At 40.9% G+C, this 17428-nt stretch overlaps 1 protein-coding gene across 2 annotated transcripts in view; it reads right to left on the bottom strand.

Moving 5' to 3' along the window:
* The window catches only part of Pak2 (p21 (RAC1) activated kinase 2), a 66642-nt gene that overhangs the window by 26640 nt on the left and 22574 nt on the right, over positions 1 to 17428 (bottom strand). For both annotated transcript variants that reach the window (XM_038345318.2, XM_038345319.2), the window contains exons 2-3: positions 11953 to 12160; positions 668 to 768 (exon numbers count right to left, since the gene is read on the bottom strand). In XM_038345318.2, coding sequence (XP_038201246.1) covers positions 668 to 768; positions 11953 to 12139 — 288 coding nt within the window. In that variant the 5' untranslated portion in view covers positions 12140 to 12160. The remainder of the gene's footprint in view (positions 1 to 667; positions 769 to 11952; positions 12161 to 17428) is intronic.

Here is a 17428-nt window from a genome sequence, read left to right as displayed (position 1 = left end):
ACTGATAACTAACACTGGTCATGATAGTCAGCGTGCAGCCCCACACTCTCAGGAGCACTCAGAGTTTCAGGCTTTACTGGGATCATAGTGAGAATTTGCTTTAAAGAAACGACAACAAAGGAAAAGAAACTAATAATCACATGGGATTATTATTCAACCCCAGTCATGTTAGCTCATAGCTGTCACCCCAGCACACAGACAGGAAGGCAGAGAGAGATAGGAAGGCTGAGTTCAAGACCAGCTTCAACAACAAAATGAGTTTATAGGAAGCCAGCCTGGGTTACATAACAATCATGCCTCAAAAAACCAGAGAGAAAAACTGATTTAAAACTCAATCCTAAAAATGCCTGAGTATGCTTTTTCGGTTTCTTGAGTGTGTGCACATTTGCAGAGGTCAGAAGATCACCTCAGTCATCACAAGGTCTCCTGTTTTCACTACTTACATCATATACCACGCTCGCTGCCCTGGAGCCTTCAGAGACACTCTTGTCTCCCATCACACTGTACGAGTACCACAATTACTTCTGTATTCTGTGTTGTATGCATTCTGGGAATTTAAACTTGGGTCCTCACACATGTACAGTAAGTGCTTCTCTTCACTGAGTGTTCCCGCAACCCTTTAGCACTGTTTAGCTGCCGTACACAAACCTCCAGTAGGTAAACTTACAGTGAACTCTCCAGTGACAGCATCAAAGCCAACATGGATGGTGTGTTCAAAGTCAGACGGGGGAGAAATCTCTGGACGTTCTTTTTCTTTCTTTTTACTTCCTAGAGGGCATGGGGGTGGGGAGAGAAAATAATCTTAAACAAGGCTATTTATGGCATTTATTATTTTGTATTTTTTGTGAAACTGATTAGGAATGAAGTTATTGCAGAAGAATCCTATGCTGGGAACAGTGGCTGACAGGAAACTGGCACACAAAACATGCATCCTGCTGGAGGGTGCCTCCAAAGACACATTTACAGAGGTCACTTGAGCAACCCAAAGTCTTCCTTCTTTCCCTCCACCTTGCTTTTCTGAGACAGGGCCTCATTCTTCAGCCTACAATGGCCTCAAATTAATGGTAATTCTTTGGTATCAGCCTACAGATATTAAGGTTGAACGCATGAGCCACCACACCTGGCGTACACTTTCCTTTTTGTTACAGTTGTAAATGTTACATCTTTAAATTACCCAACTTACCTATGGCTTCACTGCACTTTTTTTTTGCACTATCAATATAACATTCTTTGCAAATTCAAACACCAGTTCCTCCTCCTCCTCCGTCTTCCTGCTCTAACCCGCAGCTTCTAAACCCGTGGTTCTATTTCTGGATGCTCTGCTCTCCTAAAGTCATCTGTCTATCATTACGGCAATCCTGTTTGCCTTGATTACTGTCATCTTTATACAAACATTGGAAGAACAGTCTAAGTCCTTATCTTTCTTTTAACCTCTTTCCTATATGCTGGGATTATTTCAGGTTCTCTACATTACAATATGAAATTAAGAATATTTTAAATTTCTACAAAAAAACCTTCTAGGACTGTGACAGGAATTGCATTTAATTCTATGAATCAATTTAGAGTTTATTGACACCTTGCCTTCTGACTCATGACCAACAGCAAATCTGTATTAATTAGGTCTTTCTTTCAGCCATGTCTGCTAGTACTGGAAAGCAGAATACAGATTCTGCCACTACCTCCATCATACTTCTGCAGAGGAATACTTATTAATTTTTGATGCTACTAAAAATGGCAGTTTTGGGGTTAGGAAATGTAGCTTAGAGATAGCTTGCTTGTCTAGCATGCTTGCAATCTTGAGTCAGCCGCCACCAGAAAATACAAAATAAAACTCATTCTTCAGGACTGATCTTATATTCTGAGACTTTCTTCTACTTATTTTAATTTTTTTTTTTTTGAGGGCACCACAGGATTGTCTATAAAGTAACATGCTGCAGTAAAGGAAAAGCTTGCGTGTCCTTTCTAATTTGGACAATTTACTTATTCATTTATTTACTTATTTAACCTAATTAAATTGGCTAGTCCCTAGTCTACAACATGGTTCAATGAAGGTGGGTTTTTTTTGTACCCCCCACAGTTGTTTTTTTTTTTAAACCTGTGCCCTGGCTGTCCTGGAACTCACTTTGAACTCAGAGATGGCCTGCCTCTGCCTCCCAAATGCTGGGATTAAAGGCGTGTGCTACTGTATTTGGCCCTGACCTATTGCCTTTTAAAAGCACTGTTGGATTACCACTGTTAAAATTTTGCCAAGATTGTCTGTCTATGTTCAAGAAATGTGGAGCTCTCTCTCTTTTGTAATGTTTTTGATATGGGTATCCAGGTAACGTGAAGCTCATTAAATGTGTTGGGAAACATTACCTCTATTCAATTTTCTGGAAATTGTATAGAACTGGTAATTACTTCTCCCTTAAATATTTCATTGATTTACTAATGAAGCCAGGCAGGTCATAAGATTTTCTTTGTGGAAAGATGTAGCCAGAAGTTTCTGTCCCACCCAGTTCTGCAACCATTCAGTACTAAATGAACAGAGTTTTATATTAATTATAAACTATTTGGTCTATTGCTCAGGCTTATTACTAACTAGCGCTTACAACTTAAATTCACCCATAATTCTTGTCTATGTTTAGTCATGTGTGTTGGTACCTTTTCTTGGTAAGGCATTCTCATCTTGCTTCCTCTGCATCTGGCTTGTGACTGCCTTTCTTCTTCCCAGAATTCTCTTAGTGTGGTTGCCCTGCTTACTCTTCCTGATTAAACTAATATTAGTGACAAATTTTTACAGTGTACAAGAGCATTGTACAAGTATACAGCAGAAAGAGTTTAGCTTTTCTAGGAAATACAGTCTTCTTTAATCTTTTTTCTTTCTTTTTTCTTTTTTTAAACTGAGCTTTGGAAATCTGTATCTTTTAAGAAACGACATTTCAGTCAGGTAGTGTCAGCACACACTTTTAATCGCAGCATTTGGGAAGCAGATGTAGGTGGATCTCTGTGAGTTTGAGGCCAGCCTGGTCTAGAGAGCGAGTACCAGGACAGTCAGGCCTACACAGAGAAATCCTGTATTGGCAGATAAAATAGTTCATTTTCCATAACTTGAATTTATCAGTACATACTTGTATAAAACATTACCTTGTGTCTTCTCAGTGGAAACTGAACCTGGACCCTATATGTTCTACCCTGACTTTTACCCCCAACCTCAGCAAACCTTTGATTTTATCCTAACATGCAAGTTCATACAAAAACGTTATATAAAGAAGTGGATTTCCTAAAGGTAGTTTCGGCTACTTATTGTTTTTGCAATCACTCTAATCAAGTTTTATTATTCTCTTCCATCTCTTGTGTCATATTTACCTGTTTAAATTGTACAATCCAATGAATTTTAGTATATCCAGAATTCCATAAACATCATCACTATGTAACTAGCATATTTTTACCATCCCCTAAAGAAACCTTGTATCCATTAGCACTTTTACTCTTACCTTACTGTAACCCTTCATCAAATAATAATCTTTTTTCAGTATATTTATTGTCATGTGTATGTGGATATGCCTGATTGAGAACACATCCACTGCTTGTGTGCAAGGTACCCTCAAAGGCCAGAAGACAATAAATAGATGACCTAGAAATGGAGTTACAGCAAGCTGCCAGCTGTATGCTGTGAGTACTGGGTACCAAACCTAGGTCCTCTGTAAGAATAGCAGTGCTCAGTGCTCTTGACCACTGACTCATCTCTATCCTCCAGTTTTTTAAAAAAAATAATTGTTTTTCTTAACTGTGTTAGTATTTTAAACAAGCATATAAGTATACCACCTATGGGAAGTGCTCATAGAGGTCAGAAAATAGCACCGGATCCCTAGAGCTGGAGTTTCAGATGATTGTGAGCCATTCTGTGGGTACTAGGAATCAAACCCAGGTCTCTGCAGGAGCAACAAGTGCTCTAACAGTAAACCACCTTCCAGCCATGGGTCTTTCCCCCTATTATTTCTATTTCCCTCATTCTATTTAATTTGTTCATTATTTGCAACATATAACTGTTTTCGTTTACATTTCCCATCTGAGTGTTTAAAAGAAAAACTCTGGGAGAATTTTCTTGATTATTTTATCAATATTTCTCAATAATTTCCTCCTATAACATTTGTTCTGTTAATTTTAATACTGATTTTCCAAGAATTATTTCTCTTCATTCTTCAATCATTTCTTCCTTCTGAAAACTCTTGTCTTGTTCATGAACTTGTTTTTGTTCCTCAAAGACCATGTTGTAGGTAGATACATGATGCAGGCTGGGTTTTCTGGTTGTTGGTTTTCTCTGAAGTGGAAGGCTTCTAACTTTCTGTTTAATAAAATTACCTGATTTTTGGAGTCAGAGTCTTGCTATCTGGCCCCGGCTAGCCTTGATTTCACTTAGCAATTCAGGCAGGCCTCAAAGGCATGTGCTATTCGGTGCTCTAAGCGTTTTCTTCAGATGCCCGGTGACCCTCTGCTGTTCACTCTTACAGAAAAACATTACACAACTGGGAGACCAGCTAGATGAAAGATGAGGATAAGGCTCAGGGTATTTAAAGCACCTTCCTCCAGAACACTCTGCTTATCCAGAGAAAGCCCCCACGTCTATTCTGAGGGCCAGGACAGACACAAAGTACTGGGAACAATCACAAGACAGAGGAAAGGAGCTCTGTGTGATGACTTGGACCAAATCTGTATTTTTTATTCTGATGCTTCAACTTTTCTCCCCTCCATACAGTCTTAAAAACCTGAATCACTCAAGATTCTTTTTTTTTTTTTTTTTCTTTCTGATTTCTCGAGATAGGGTTTCTCTGTAACTTTGAAGCCTGGCCTGGAACTAGCTCTTGTCCACCAGGCTGGCCTCAAACTCACAGAGATCCGCCTGCCTCTGTTTCCCGAGTGCTGTGATTAAAGTCCTGCGCCACCACCGCCTGGCTGTCACTCAGATTCTTTTTTTTAATATTTATTTATTTTATTATGTATACAATATTCTGTTTGTGTGTATGCCTGTAGGCCAGAAGAGGGCACCAGACCCCATTACAGATGGTTGTGAGCCACCATGTGGTTGCTGGGAATTGAACTCAGGACCTCTGGAAGAGCAGGCAATGCTCTTAACGTCTGAGCCATCTCTCCAGCCCCTGTCACTCAGATTCTTAGAGAGAAAAATGGATCCCTTCTCTCACACACTCCATTTTGCAGTCACTGTCTCTCTGTCCACTCAGGCAGGTGTCTTCTTTGCACTGCAATCTTCCCAGTGCACGTGAGAATCTTGGACACTGCTGCCTCCTCCTTTCCTTTACCCTTACAGTGACTTAGAAACAAACGACACTTAAGCTGACATTTTAGTTGGGTCTTGGGGTTTGGCATACACACACACAACATAAAGATTTTAAAATAAAAAAATAAAATATTGCAGTATCTTAAAACCCACATTTGTTTAATTCCACTTGTTTTTCTCAAGTACTTGCTGTATTTTAGTAATCTCAGGGGTAAGAGCAAAGTGTTTTTCAAACAGAATCTGAAGAATTAAAAATGTGGTCAATATGTCATATTTGACCAACAAGACTCCGCCTCACTGCTGTGTGATTAATCTGTACATAGACATGCTGGTGCTGTCCTCTGCCCCCAGAGACACTACACCTAGCACTCACAGGAAGCAATACCATTGTGACCAATAGTGACACATTTCTGCAATGTCATGCTGCCTCTAGATTCTCCAGGTATACGTATCTACCAACAGGAGATATGGCAAGAAGGTAGGTCATGCCAACTGTGGAAGGGGTCACAGGGAAAGTTTAAGCTTGCATAAAATTTTGTTGTCTTTACTACAACACACAATTACATCTATCATAAGCAACCTTTCATTTTCCACCGGACTGAGTTGAGTAATCTCAGGTCAGGACCTCTAGTTCTTTTCATATCCCCAGGCTTCTAACTTATTATACTGCAAACAGGAGAAAGGATTTGTCAGCTACTAACTAATAGTTTAATTGTTATACCATTTTTGTAAAGATGACAGAAACAAAGCTTATGTATTAAGAAAATGTTTCTTTTTATTAATTTCTTCTTAAAAATCCGATTTATTTTGTATAGTGTTCTGCCTGCATGTATGCCTGCAGGTCAGAAGAGGGCACCAGATCTCATTTCGGATAGTTAATGAGACATCATGTGGTTGCTGGGAATTAACTCCGGACCTCAGAAAGAGCAACCAGTGCTCTTAACCTCTGAGCCATCTCTCCAGCTATCTTTCTTCTTTTTAGAAAGTCCTTTGCAAGCCAGGTGGTGGTGGCACAAGCCTTTAATCCCAACGCTCGGAAGGCAGAGGCAGGCGGATCTCTGTGAGTTTGAGGCCAGCCTGGTCTACAAGAGCTAGTTCAAGGAGAGGCTCTAAAGCTACAGAGAAACCCTGTCTCGAAAAACCAAAAAAGTCCTTTGCAGAGGCTTTTCTCCTGTTATATCAGGAACTTCTTCACCATTTCCCAATGCGTATGACTGGAAAACAATGTCATTTTCTTATATGACCTTGATCACTGATACCCAATCCAAAGTGAGCATCAACAGCCCTAGTCTCCCATTTAACATTCCAGCCAACTGTTTCACTGGGTGACTGAGCTATGCCAGAATTACAAAAAACCAGCATCGCTCCAGTGACCAGATTATGAGTAAGGCCAGCTGGTGTGAAAGTTCCCTTTCCTAACACAACGAAGAAGTCCAGTTTAAATCAGCAAAGAACAGCAAACAAGTATGGGGAAGAGGAAGAAAGAGAAGTGAGCAAAAGCACTGCTAGGTTTTACTGTATCTAAGGTTCAGCAGGTTCTCCACCTTTGGGAAGTTAAAGAATAACAGCCTAGAGATGGACCTAGAGATATCAGCCCACTCAAAGGAAAATGACGGGTAAAGATGCCTGCTGCCGGGCCTGACAGCTGAGCTCATCTCGTGGACACACATCCTGGAAGGAAACAAACAAGTCTCACAAGCTGTGCTCTGATCTCTACACATGCACCACAGTTTACAGGCACATGTATGCACACACCTATAATAAATATAAATCTTTTTTGTTTGTTAGTTTGTTGAGACAGGGTCTTTTGTCTCTTTCTCTATAGCTCTGGCTGTCCTCAAATTCATAGTGATTTGCCTGCCTCCTAAGTGCTAGAATTAAAGACGTGTCACCTGGCCTAATATATGTATATATATTTTAGAAAGTGTTTCTCTGTGTAGTTCTGGCTGTCTCAGAGTCACTGTGTAGAGCAGGCTGGTCTTGAACTCACAGAGATCTACCTGCCTCTGCCTCCTGAGTGCTGGGATTAAAGGCATGCACCAGTGCACCACTATACCCTTTTGTTTGTTTGTGCTTATCTTTATTTATTTATTTAGAGATAGGGTTTTTCTGTGTAACAGTCCCTAGCTATCCCAGAACTAGCTCTTACAGACCAGCCTGGCCTTAAACTCACAGAGATCCCCATGCCTCTGCCTTAAAGGTGTACTCCACCACTGCCTGGCCCGACTGTGTGCTTATCTTTTCAATTAAAGGAAAAAAGGGAAGAAAGAAAACGACACAATATCCTAACACTAAGTCTGCTGAAGTCCACTTGTTTCTCCACAAGTACTGGTCATATTTTAGTAGATCCTGGATGAGGGCCAAAGTTTTAGAAACAGCATCTGATAAAAAGATATGAAAGTAAGCCTCAGAACAAACATGTACTAGACAGACCTGCTCTACAGATTGGTTCTAACTCTAGATGCCAACATTGGGCAGAAATAAATAATTCTGCAAGACACCCTAGCTTTGGAGAAGAAATCTATTCATGTTTAAAAATAAGTCAACTTCCCACTTTTGCTTGTCAAACGATAATCTATAAGATGTCTACAGATAACAGATCACTTGATGGGAAGTAACAGAGCATGGAAACTTCTCTGACTCACTTCTAAAACCTTTAAATAACAAAACAGCAGTAGCAGGAAGGACAGGAGGTGAAATCTTAAAGCCACTGCTTTTTCTACAACTGACCTAGCTGGAGTCACAGAACAGCCCCTTGAGAAGCTGGGCCTGGGGGTTCATCCCCACCACTCCAGCACTTGGCAGAATGAGGCTTAAGATTGTGGTGCATTCCAGAACTGAAAAGAGGAAGAAAGAACACTTATCTACTTAAATGGAAGACTCCTCAGTTTCCAGTCCAACAATCAGTGTTATCTCCAAACTCATGAAACTAAATTTGTTCCATAACACAGAAGAAAGAGTATTTATTCTCAAGGAAGTAGGTGAAGTATAAACCAGTATTAATATTAGTACTGGATTTCTGGAAAAGGAAGGAAGTTTAAATAACATCTTCATTCTTCAAAACCCATCAGATATGTAAAGTGCACACAAGCTTAATAATTGGGTGTAAAACTGCCTCGGCTGATGAACACTCATCAACTCAACACTAGCTATCTGACTAGAGCCTATAATAACCAAGACAAGGGCTCATTGTCATTTTCATTATTGAAACTACTAAATCGGCTAAAGGCTCCCGCAAAAGCCTCAGTTTCCAAGGTAGTCTCAGACCTCCAACAAAACCTAATTTCTATACTGCTACCAGTCTCCTTAAATTCTGCAATGGTTCCTCGGGAAACAAGAAAAATCGAGTTCTATCTACAGCACAGAAGACAAGGCCCTTGTGACCAGGATCTTCCCCACTTTTTCATTTCTGTTGTGTTCAGTTCCATGTGAATGTCACACTTAGCTGTAATTGTCAGGTGCCCTCTCTTTTTAAATCACACTGGCCTGCTCTCAGTGCCATGGTATACCATGACCCTGTGGCCAGGCCACTGACCATTCTTTTCTAGGCATAGAATACACTTTAACCACAACTTTATTCTAACCCTCAAGCTCCATTTTGCCTTAGAAAGCCTTCCTAAAACTCCAAATTAGTCAGACATATTACACTACCACTGTGTCAGTCTTCATAGTTCACAATTACATGCTACCACACTCCGTCCATCCCTCAAAATGAACCTAGGGCCTCACAACATGCTAAGGCAAGTGCACTACCCATGAGTTATAGTCCCAGTACCACTAGCTTTTGGACATGTGTAGTAAGGGTAGGGACACTGTCTGCTTTACTTATCATTTAATTCCTGGTGATTCACAATGGTTTGCATAGAGTATGCAAACATTAACAGGCAACCAGAAGATCCCTTCAGTGAATTTGTTATAAAAGGCCTAATTCCTGCCGGGCCTCACTTTAATGCCAGCACTCAGGAGGCAGAGGCAGGTGGATCTCTGTGAGTTCGAGGCCAGCCTGGACCACAAGAGATAGTTCCAGGACAGACACCAAAGCTACAGAGAAATCCTGTCTCGAAAAACAAACAAACAAACAAACAAAAATAAAGGCCTAATTCCATAGGATTATGTTAAACTGACATGCTTTTCCAACACACAAAAAAAGTCAACAGACTGAGGAAACATCCTGCTGGATGGGAGAAAATATTCAAACTAATTAATCAACAAGGGATCAATATTCAGAGTATATGAGGAACTCAGCAATCAAAAAACAAAAACAAAATAAAAAATTAAAAGAAAACCCTACAGAAAACTGACAAAAATAAACAGGTGATCTCAATAGATTTTTTTAAACGAGTTTTGTTTGTTTCTTTTCTGACACAAGGTCTCACTCCAAAGCTTTGGCTGGCTGGCCTGGAGCTCATACTCTGCCTCTCGGTGCTGGGACTATGGGACTAAGGTATGTGCCACTTTAGCCCTGACAAACAGTTTTTAAAAGCAGACATGTTGACGCTTTATCAGTTCCTTCTGACTATGACAGAACATAGGACAAAAATGTTACATTACCACTGAAAAATAAGAAAAAATTTTAATTTCAAATCACAACTGTGTAAGGATCTCAGAAGACTGTATCCTACTATATAGGTCAATCTTTTTTTTTTTATGTGCATACTCTGGAGGCCAGATGTCTACACTGTCTGTATCATCCCCTACCTTACTTTCTGAGACAGTGTCTCTCATTGAACCTGGAACTCATCAGCTAGCTAGACTGGCTGGCCAGTGAACCCTTGGGATCTGCCTGTCCCCTCCCTCCCAGTTCTGGGGTTATAGGTACACACTGCATATCTGGCTTTTTATATAGGTGTTGAAGATCGAATTCAGACTTTCATGCTTACAGAACAAGCACTTTACCCACTGAATTTCATTCCATATTGCCCCTTTTTTTCTTTTATGTGTGCATGTGATATGTGTTTAAATAAGAGGACCACTTGTGGGTGTTTGTTCTCTTTCATTATGTGGATGCTAGGACTTGAACTCAGGCTTTCAAATTGCCATTCTTCTTCCTTTTCCCACTGATATAGTCCAGGATCCCAGTTAGTGGGACAACCACAGTGGGCAGGTGGTTCCATCTTGATTCTAGATCAAGCTGACAACTGATATTAACCATCATGAGCATGTACCACAAATATCACTGCTATAGTTTAGTTTATATATGACTTGTTTGTTAATGGTTCATATCCTGGAGGCTTGATCCCTAGTAAGCAGTATTCTATTAAAAAAAAAAAAAAAAAAAAGCAGGGCATGGTTCTGCATGTCTGTAATTATTCATGTTCCCTGAGAGGTGGAAGCAAGAGGACTAGCAGTCATAAGGCCTGTCTCAGCTACATAGAGTTTGAGGCCAGTCTCAGTTATAGGAGAATGTCTAAACAAAACAAAAATCAACCAAACAAAAATGGTATAGAAAAGTAGTTGGAACTTTAAAGAGAAGGACCTCATAGGAGTAATGACCACCTTCAGAATGGATTAAGGGTGTCAGAGAGCACAGTGATTTCTGAGGGAGCAGATTCCCAAAAAAGGGTGGTTGCCCCTCCTGACTCTTCTGCTTCTGGGTTTTGGACATTCTCATAAGTAGCTGGCTCCTCTTCTGAATCTTCACCATGCTGTGACACGGACCTCATTAGACACTGGGGTTGTGCTGTCTGGAGTTTCTAGCCACCAGAAGTAGACAAAATAAACCTCTTTTGGGGGAGTGGAGTGAGGGCTAAGACAGTTCACTATATACCCTTGGATGACCTGGAACTTACTATGCAGACCAGGCTGGCCTCAAACTCATGGAGAGCCACCTGCCTCTGCCCCTTGAGTGCTGGGATTACAGGTGCACACCACCACACCCACATAAAGTACCTACCTTCTCAGATACTTTGTTAAAGCCACACAAAATAGACTAGGGCAATCACAAATCCCACTAATGTCAGGAAGCTATATAAAGGTCTCAGAAAATGAAGGTAAGAATAGAAATTCATTTTCTGTAGCAAGCAGAGTGAACAAGCAATCACACTTTAATAAGGTAGTTTTGCTAGGCATGACAGCACACACTGCAGGCAGGAGGACCAACAGCTTTGGCTACACATAAGACGCTGAATGGATGAATAAGTCTTTTTTTGGGGGGGTGAGTAGGGGTAGTTGTTATTTTAGAGACAGGTTATCCCTGTGTTTTCTAGTCTGACTTTGAATTCCTGAGTTCAACTGATCCTCCTGCCTCAGTCTTCCAAGTACTAAGTAAGAGTTTGAGGCATCAAGCCCACAAGAGTCTGTTTAATAGTGCCTATTATCAAGAGTATTCTTTTTTCTTTGTTAAGGTTTATTTATTTTTATTTTTTGTGTATGAGTGTTTGCTTGTGTGTATGTACCTGCAACACATGTATGAGAGGGATAGGTGGCAGCTGTGGAGACCAGAAAAGGGTGTTGGATCCCCTGGGACTAGAGTTACAGACAGTGGTGAGCTGCCGTGTGGGTGCTGGGAATCAAACCTGGGTCATCCTCTGCAAGCAGGAAATGAGCGTAACTACTGGGCCATCTCTCCAGCCCTCAAGGGTTCTTGTCGATCTATTATTCACCATAGGCAATATCAAGATGGGAAATATATCATGAGTCAATGTGAGACTTCTGAAATTAAAGCAGCTGTTTACCTTTTTCTGTGCCTGAGAATATGGAGATAATTTTGTTCCTGGGTTTCTTTTCCTCTGGAACAGAAGGCAAAGGTTTCAAACTGTGATTGGCCGATAAAGGATCTTTTCCTCCAGTGCTAAAAATGGTACTGCTCATTCGCACAGGAGGTGCTGGAGGCTTGTCTTCTAGTTCTCCGTTATCAGACATGATTCAGAATTATGAAACGGCCTGGAAGAGAGGCAACATGCAAAACATTCAATTAATAAGAAGGTTAAAGACAGCACAGACAGTAATTACTACAACTGCAAATTAGAAAATGTGATCCAGTTAGTTACATTAGCAAAATCTGGATAGATGGTAAAAAATAAAACAAATTTGCCTCAATAAAACCAATCTGCACTGAATGTTTGAAGAATATGTTCACACTGACACATTATAAGTGATTTAACTAACCAATGATTCTGAGATGATTCCAAAATAAAAATGAACATGTTTGTGTGTTGTCTCATTTTGGTCAACATGACAGAAACCAGAATCACCTGGGAAGAGAAAACCTTAATTGAGGAACTGCCTTCATCAGACTGGCCTGTGGGCAAGTCTGAGGGTATTTTCATGACTAATGACAATGTAGCCTGCGCAGGTCCTGGGAAAGCAAGCTGTGCACGACATGGGGAACAAGTCAAAAAGCAGCATCCCTCATGGCCAGTGCTCAAGCTCCCGCGCCATTCCTTGATAGTAGAGTACAATCTATATGTCAGCCTTTTCTTTCTTTCTTTCTTTCTTTCTTTCTTTCTTTCTTTCTTTCTTTCTTTCTTTCTTTCCCTTCCTCAAGTTGCTTTTGGTCAATATCTTGTTTTAAATTTTTCATAAGGTACCCATGCTTTAACACAGCATTAGAGAAGCAAATTAGAAAAGTTCAATTTTTTTAACATTTTTATTGTTGTGTGTTGTGTTTTGCCTGTGTGTGTGTGTGTGTGTGTGTGTGTGTGTGTGCGCGCGCGCGCGTGCACGCCCACCAGAAGAGGGCGTCAGATTCCCTGGAACTGGAGTTACAGACAGTTGTGAGCACCATGTGGATGCTGGGGATCAAATCCAGGTTTTCCCCAACAGCAGCCATGCTCTTATCCACCAAGTCGTCTCTCCAGCCTGTTTGTTTTTAAATAATTAGGCCTAGAACTCAAAGGACTCCTCCTGCTTCAGCCTCATAAGCTCTAGGATTATAGGCATGACATGCCACATAATATGGAGTCTTAAGAAAAACTGATTTCTGAGGGGAACAAAAGCTCTCCAACAGCCACACTGGATATCTCTGGTAGGTCTACTGTTAGAAGCAGAGATGGTCCTCGGCTCTCCTTTATATGTGCATGTATGTGCACACATGCAAAGAAGGCCAGAAGTGGATAAAGGTGTCTTCCTCAATAACTCTATACCTTATATTTTTCAGACAGGGTCTCTTATTGAAGCTTGAACTCAATAACTGGATGGAAGGGATGGCTAGCAAGTCCCAAGGATCTCCCTGTTTATACCTTCATAGTACTGGGGTTGTAACAAACACGTGGATTTATTTGTTTGTTTGGTTTTGTTTTTCCAAGACCGGGTTTCTCTGTAGCTTGGAAGCCTGTCCCAGAGCTCCTCCTGTAGACCAGGCTGATCTCAAAACTCACAGAGATCCGCCTCCTCTGCCTCCTGAGTGCTGGGATTAATGGTGTGCTCCAGCCACCACCACCCGGCACACCTGACTTTTTATATGAGTGCTTGGGACCCAAGATCAGGCCCTGTTGCTTCTACAACACTTTACTGACTAAGCCATCTCCCCAGCTCCAGTTCCTTTGCTCTTAAACCTACCAATGAACTTCTTTAATCTGATTTGATGCACAAGAGTCTTGTGATTGATTTTAACTTAGTCTTTAATATTAACTTTTCTAAAAGAATGTAGCACTGACAGAAACATATGAAATGGAAATGAGAAGTCAAGGAATCACCTAGAGGAGTATTGGTTCTCTGAAAAGAGTAAGACGACCGGGCGGTGGTGGCGCACGCCTTTAATCCCAGCAATCAAGGCAGAGGCAGGCGGATCTCCGTGAGTTCGAGGCCAGCCTGGTCTACAAGAGCTAGTTCCAGGACAGGCTCCAAAGCAACAAAGAGAAACCCTGTCTCAAAATACCAAAATCTAAAAGAGATGATGAATTTCTAGATGCATTATAGCTCACTAAACCAAGGTGAGATTTTTTTTTTTCATATAGGGTTTCTCTATGAAACAGTCCTGGCTGTCCTGGAACTCACTCTGTAGACCAGGCTGACCTTGAACTCACAGAGTTGCTTCTGCCTCCCAAGTGCTGGAATTAAAGGTGTGCGCCACTACCAACCTGCCAAGATAAATAATTTAAGTAGATCTATAACAAGCAATGATATTGAAACAGTAATTAAAAGAATAACAAAACCCTCCCAACTAAACAAAGTCAGGCCCAGATGAGAGGCATCTACTTTCTCCACTCTTATTTCAATACAGCACTTCAAGAATTAGCTAGAGACGAGATCAACAGTTTTCCTACACACTAACTAAACATACTGAGAAAGTAGGGGAACAACCCCACAACTACACAATTGCTTCAAAATCAAAAAACAAAAAATACCTTGGAATAAATTCAATCAAAGAAGTATTAGACCTCTAAAATGAAAGAAAGAAACTGAAGACACTAGAAGTGAAAAACCTCTCACACTTTTGGATTAATACAATATTATAAAAATGGTCACCTTACCAAAAGCAATTTTACTGATTCAAGGCAAGCATCAAAATTCCAATGCCACTTTTCACAGAAGTAGAAAAAAATACCATGCGGTGGTGGCCCACACCTTTAATCCGAGCACTTGGAAGACATAGGCAGGCAATCTCTGTGAGTTCCAGGACAGCCACACACACACACACACACACACACACACACGAACGAACGAGAGAGATTAAAAAAAATCTCATAATATTTGAACTAAGTTTACTATTTTGTTTTGGGTCTCTTTCTATCCATGTGGCCCATGAACCACAGGTTAGACATGCCTGACAATATACAAACTAAAAAACCTAAATAACAAGAAATCAAACACCCTGATCAATACATGGGCTAATGAAATGAACAGTTCTCAAAAACAAAATACAGGACAGTGGGGTGCCCCAGCAGGTAGAGGTGCTTGCATCCAGGTCCGACAACATTTTGACAACCCTACAAAGTGACAGGAAGTAAACTGAATTCCAACCATGTCCTTTGGTACTGTTGCAGTCACAAACACACGCACACAAAATAAATCTGAAATACCAACAGCAATAAACATAAAAATATCCAACCTCAATAAACCATCAGGGAAAAGCAAATCAAAGCCAGGTTGAGATTCCAGCTTAACACTTGTTAAGAACAGCACTCATTAAGAAAACAAGTAACAATAAATGCTATCCGGGAGTCCAAAGGGAGCCCCTTCAGCATTACTGGTTGGAGTGTCCAGTCATTATGAAAGTAACCATGGTCGAAGAGTGGGAGGAGTGAGAACATGAGCAAAGAGGTCAAGACCATGATGGGGACACCCACTGAAACAGTTTGCCTGAGCTAATGGGAGTTCACCAACTCCAGGTGAGCAGGGAAGAAACCAGCACAGGACCAAACTAGATCCTCTGAATGTGGGTGACAGCTGTAGGGCTGGGGCAGACTGCGTGGCCACTGGCAGTGGCATTAGATTTATCCCTACTGCTTGTACTGGCTTTTTGGAACCCATTCTCTTTGTAGGGAGGACCTTGGTCCTTCCTCAAAGTAATGTGCCTTACCCTCTCTGAGGAGCAGAAGAGGGGAGGGAGGAAGGTGGAAGGTATTGGAGGAGGGGGGAGTGGGAACTGGGATTGGTATGTAAAATGAAAAAAGATTTATTTTTTTAAAAAATACAATTAAAAAAGAAAGAAAAAAAGTGACGATAGAGGCTTCTCCCAAAACTAAAACATAAACTTCTGTTGAGACCCAGTTATATCACTGATGGTTTTACCAACAGACTCAAATTCAGCATGTCACAGAGACACAAGAAGGCCAGTGCTCACTACAGCACCACTCCAGAGCTATTCTATAGCACAGACATAGGGAACCATGAAGAGGATAAAGGAAATCGGGACTATACGTGACTTGGAAGTACAAGTGTCTAAAGGACAAAGTGAACTAATGAGAGAGGCAAGGAGAATGGAGCACACAGGGCATTGTGTGCTATGGATGCTGGAGTCAGGCTCTGAAAAGCTGACACATGGAACCTAACTGATCTGAGTACAACGATAAAGGTAAATGTATAACATGCCCAAGAATCAGTGTGGCTACAATGTCAAGACTATCTGTCACCTTGTAATGCTCTGCTCAGAAACATAGGTGACACACCCCCATAGTTAACCTCATTTACATTCAAGTATAGTTATGAATTTGACATTTATATTTAAATTATTTTATGTATGTGTGCTTGTGTGAGTATATTCTGCCTGTGTGTGGGTGCCTGAGGAGGACAAACAGGTATCTGATTCCTTTGTGTTGATGTTCTCTGAGTTTGTGAGCCACCAGATGTAGGTGTCAATAACTGAACTCGGTCCTCTTGAAGACAACTGCTGAGCTGCCTCTTCAGTCTCCTGTCTCTGTTTTTTAATCTTCCTGAAAGTGTGCATGTGGATGCATGTGGAGGCCACAGGGTATGAGCCCTTGCTTTCCACCACCTTTTGAATCATTTACTGCTGAGTATGACAGGCTTTCTGGCTCTTGAGCTTCTGGGAAATTCTCCTATCTCTGTCTTCCATCTTGTTGTAGGAACACAGGGAACATATGTTACCATGCCTGGCTCTCTACATGAGAGCTGGGGATCCAACTCGGGTCCTGATGATAGTTTACCATGTGCTTTACCCACAGAACCATCTGTCCAGTCCTACCTCTGCTTTCAATTTATTTATTTTACACGTACACGAGGGAACAGCTTGAGGGAGTGAATTTGCTCCTTTCACTGTGTGGGTCCTGAGGATCAGACTCAGGTCGTCAGGCTTGGAGAAAGCTGAGCTGTCTCACTGGCTCTTTAGTCCCTATTAAAACAGTGAGCTACAGCAGCTAAAGATCCCCACCTTATGTAGATCCTGATATAAAAGTATGCATGTTAGGAAAACAAACAACTCCTCAGTAAACAAAGTTTTGAATGGTAATTGGGTATTGATCTTTTGTGAGGAAACCATCGTTTATATACAATAAAAGGAGGCCAACTGCATCCATATAAAATTTAAAATAATATTTACTTCTTCAATTTAGCTCAATTTCTAGGACTTGGAGAAAAGCAGCTATAATTTGAGAATGAGATGCGGACATTATTTCCCTCTGCATCCTGCAGCTTTTATTTCTTTCAGAGTATGTCACAAGTGTTACTTGTTCTGGTGTATTACGTTGACACACATTATCTGACACATTTGATACGTTAAAAAAATAACCTACCAGAAAATAAGAGACT

The sequence above is a fragment of the Arvicola amphibius genome, chromosome 10 (assembly GCF_903992535.2).
Source record: "Arvicola amphibius chromosome 10, mArvAmp1.2, whole genome shotgun sequence".
Classification (NCBI taxonomy): domain Eukaryota; kingdom Metazoa; phylum Chordata; class Mammalia; order Rodentia; family Cricetidae; genus Arvicola; species Arvicola amphibius.
This window is presented reverse-complemented; position numbering and strand designations above follow the sequence as displayed.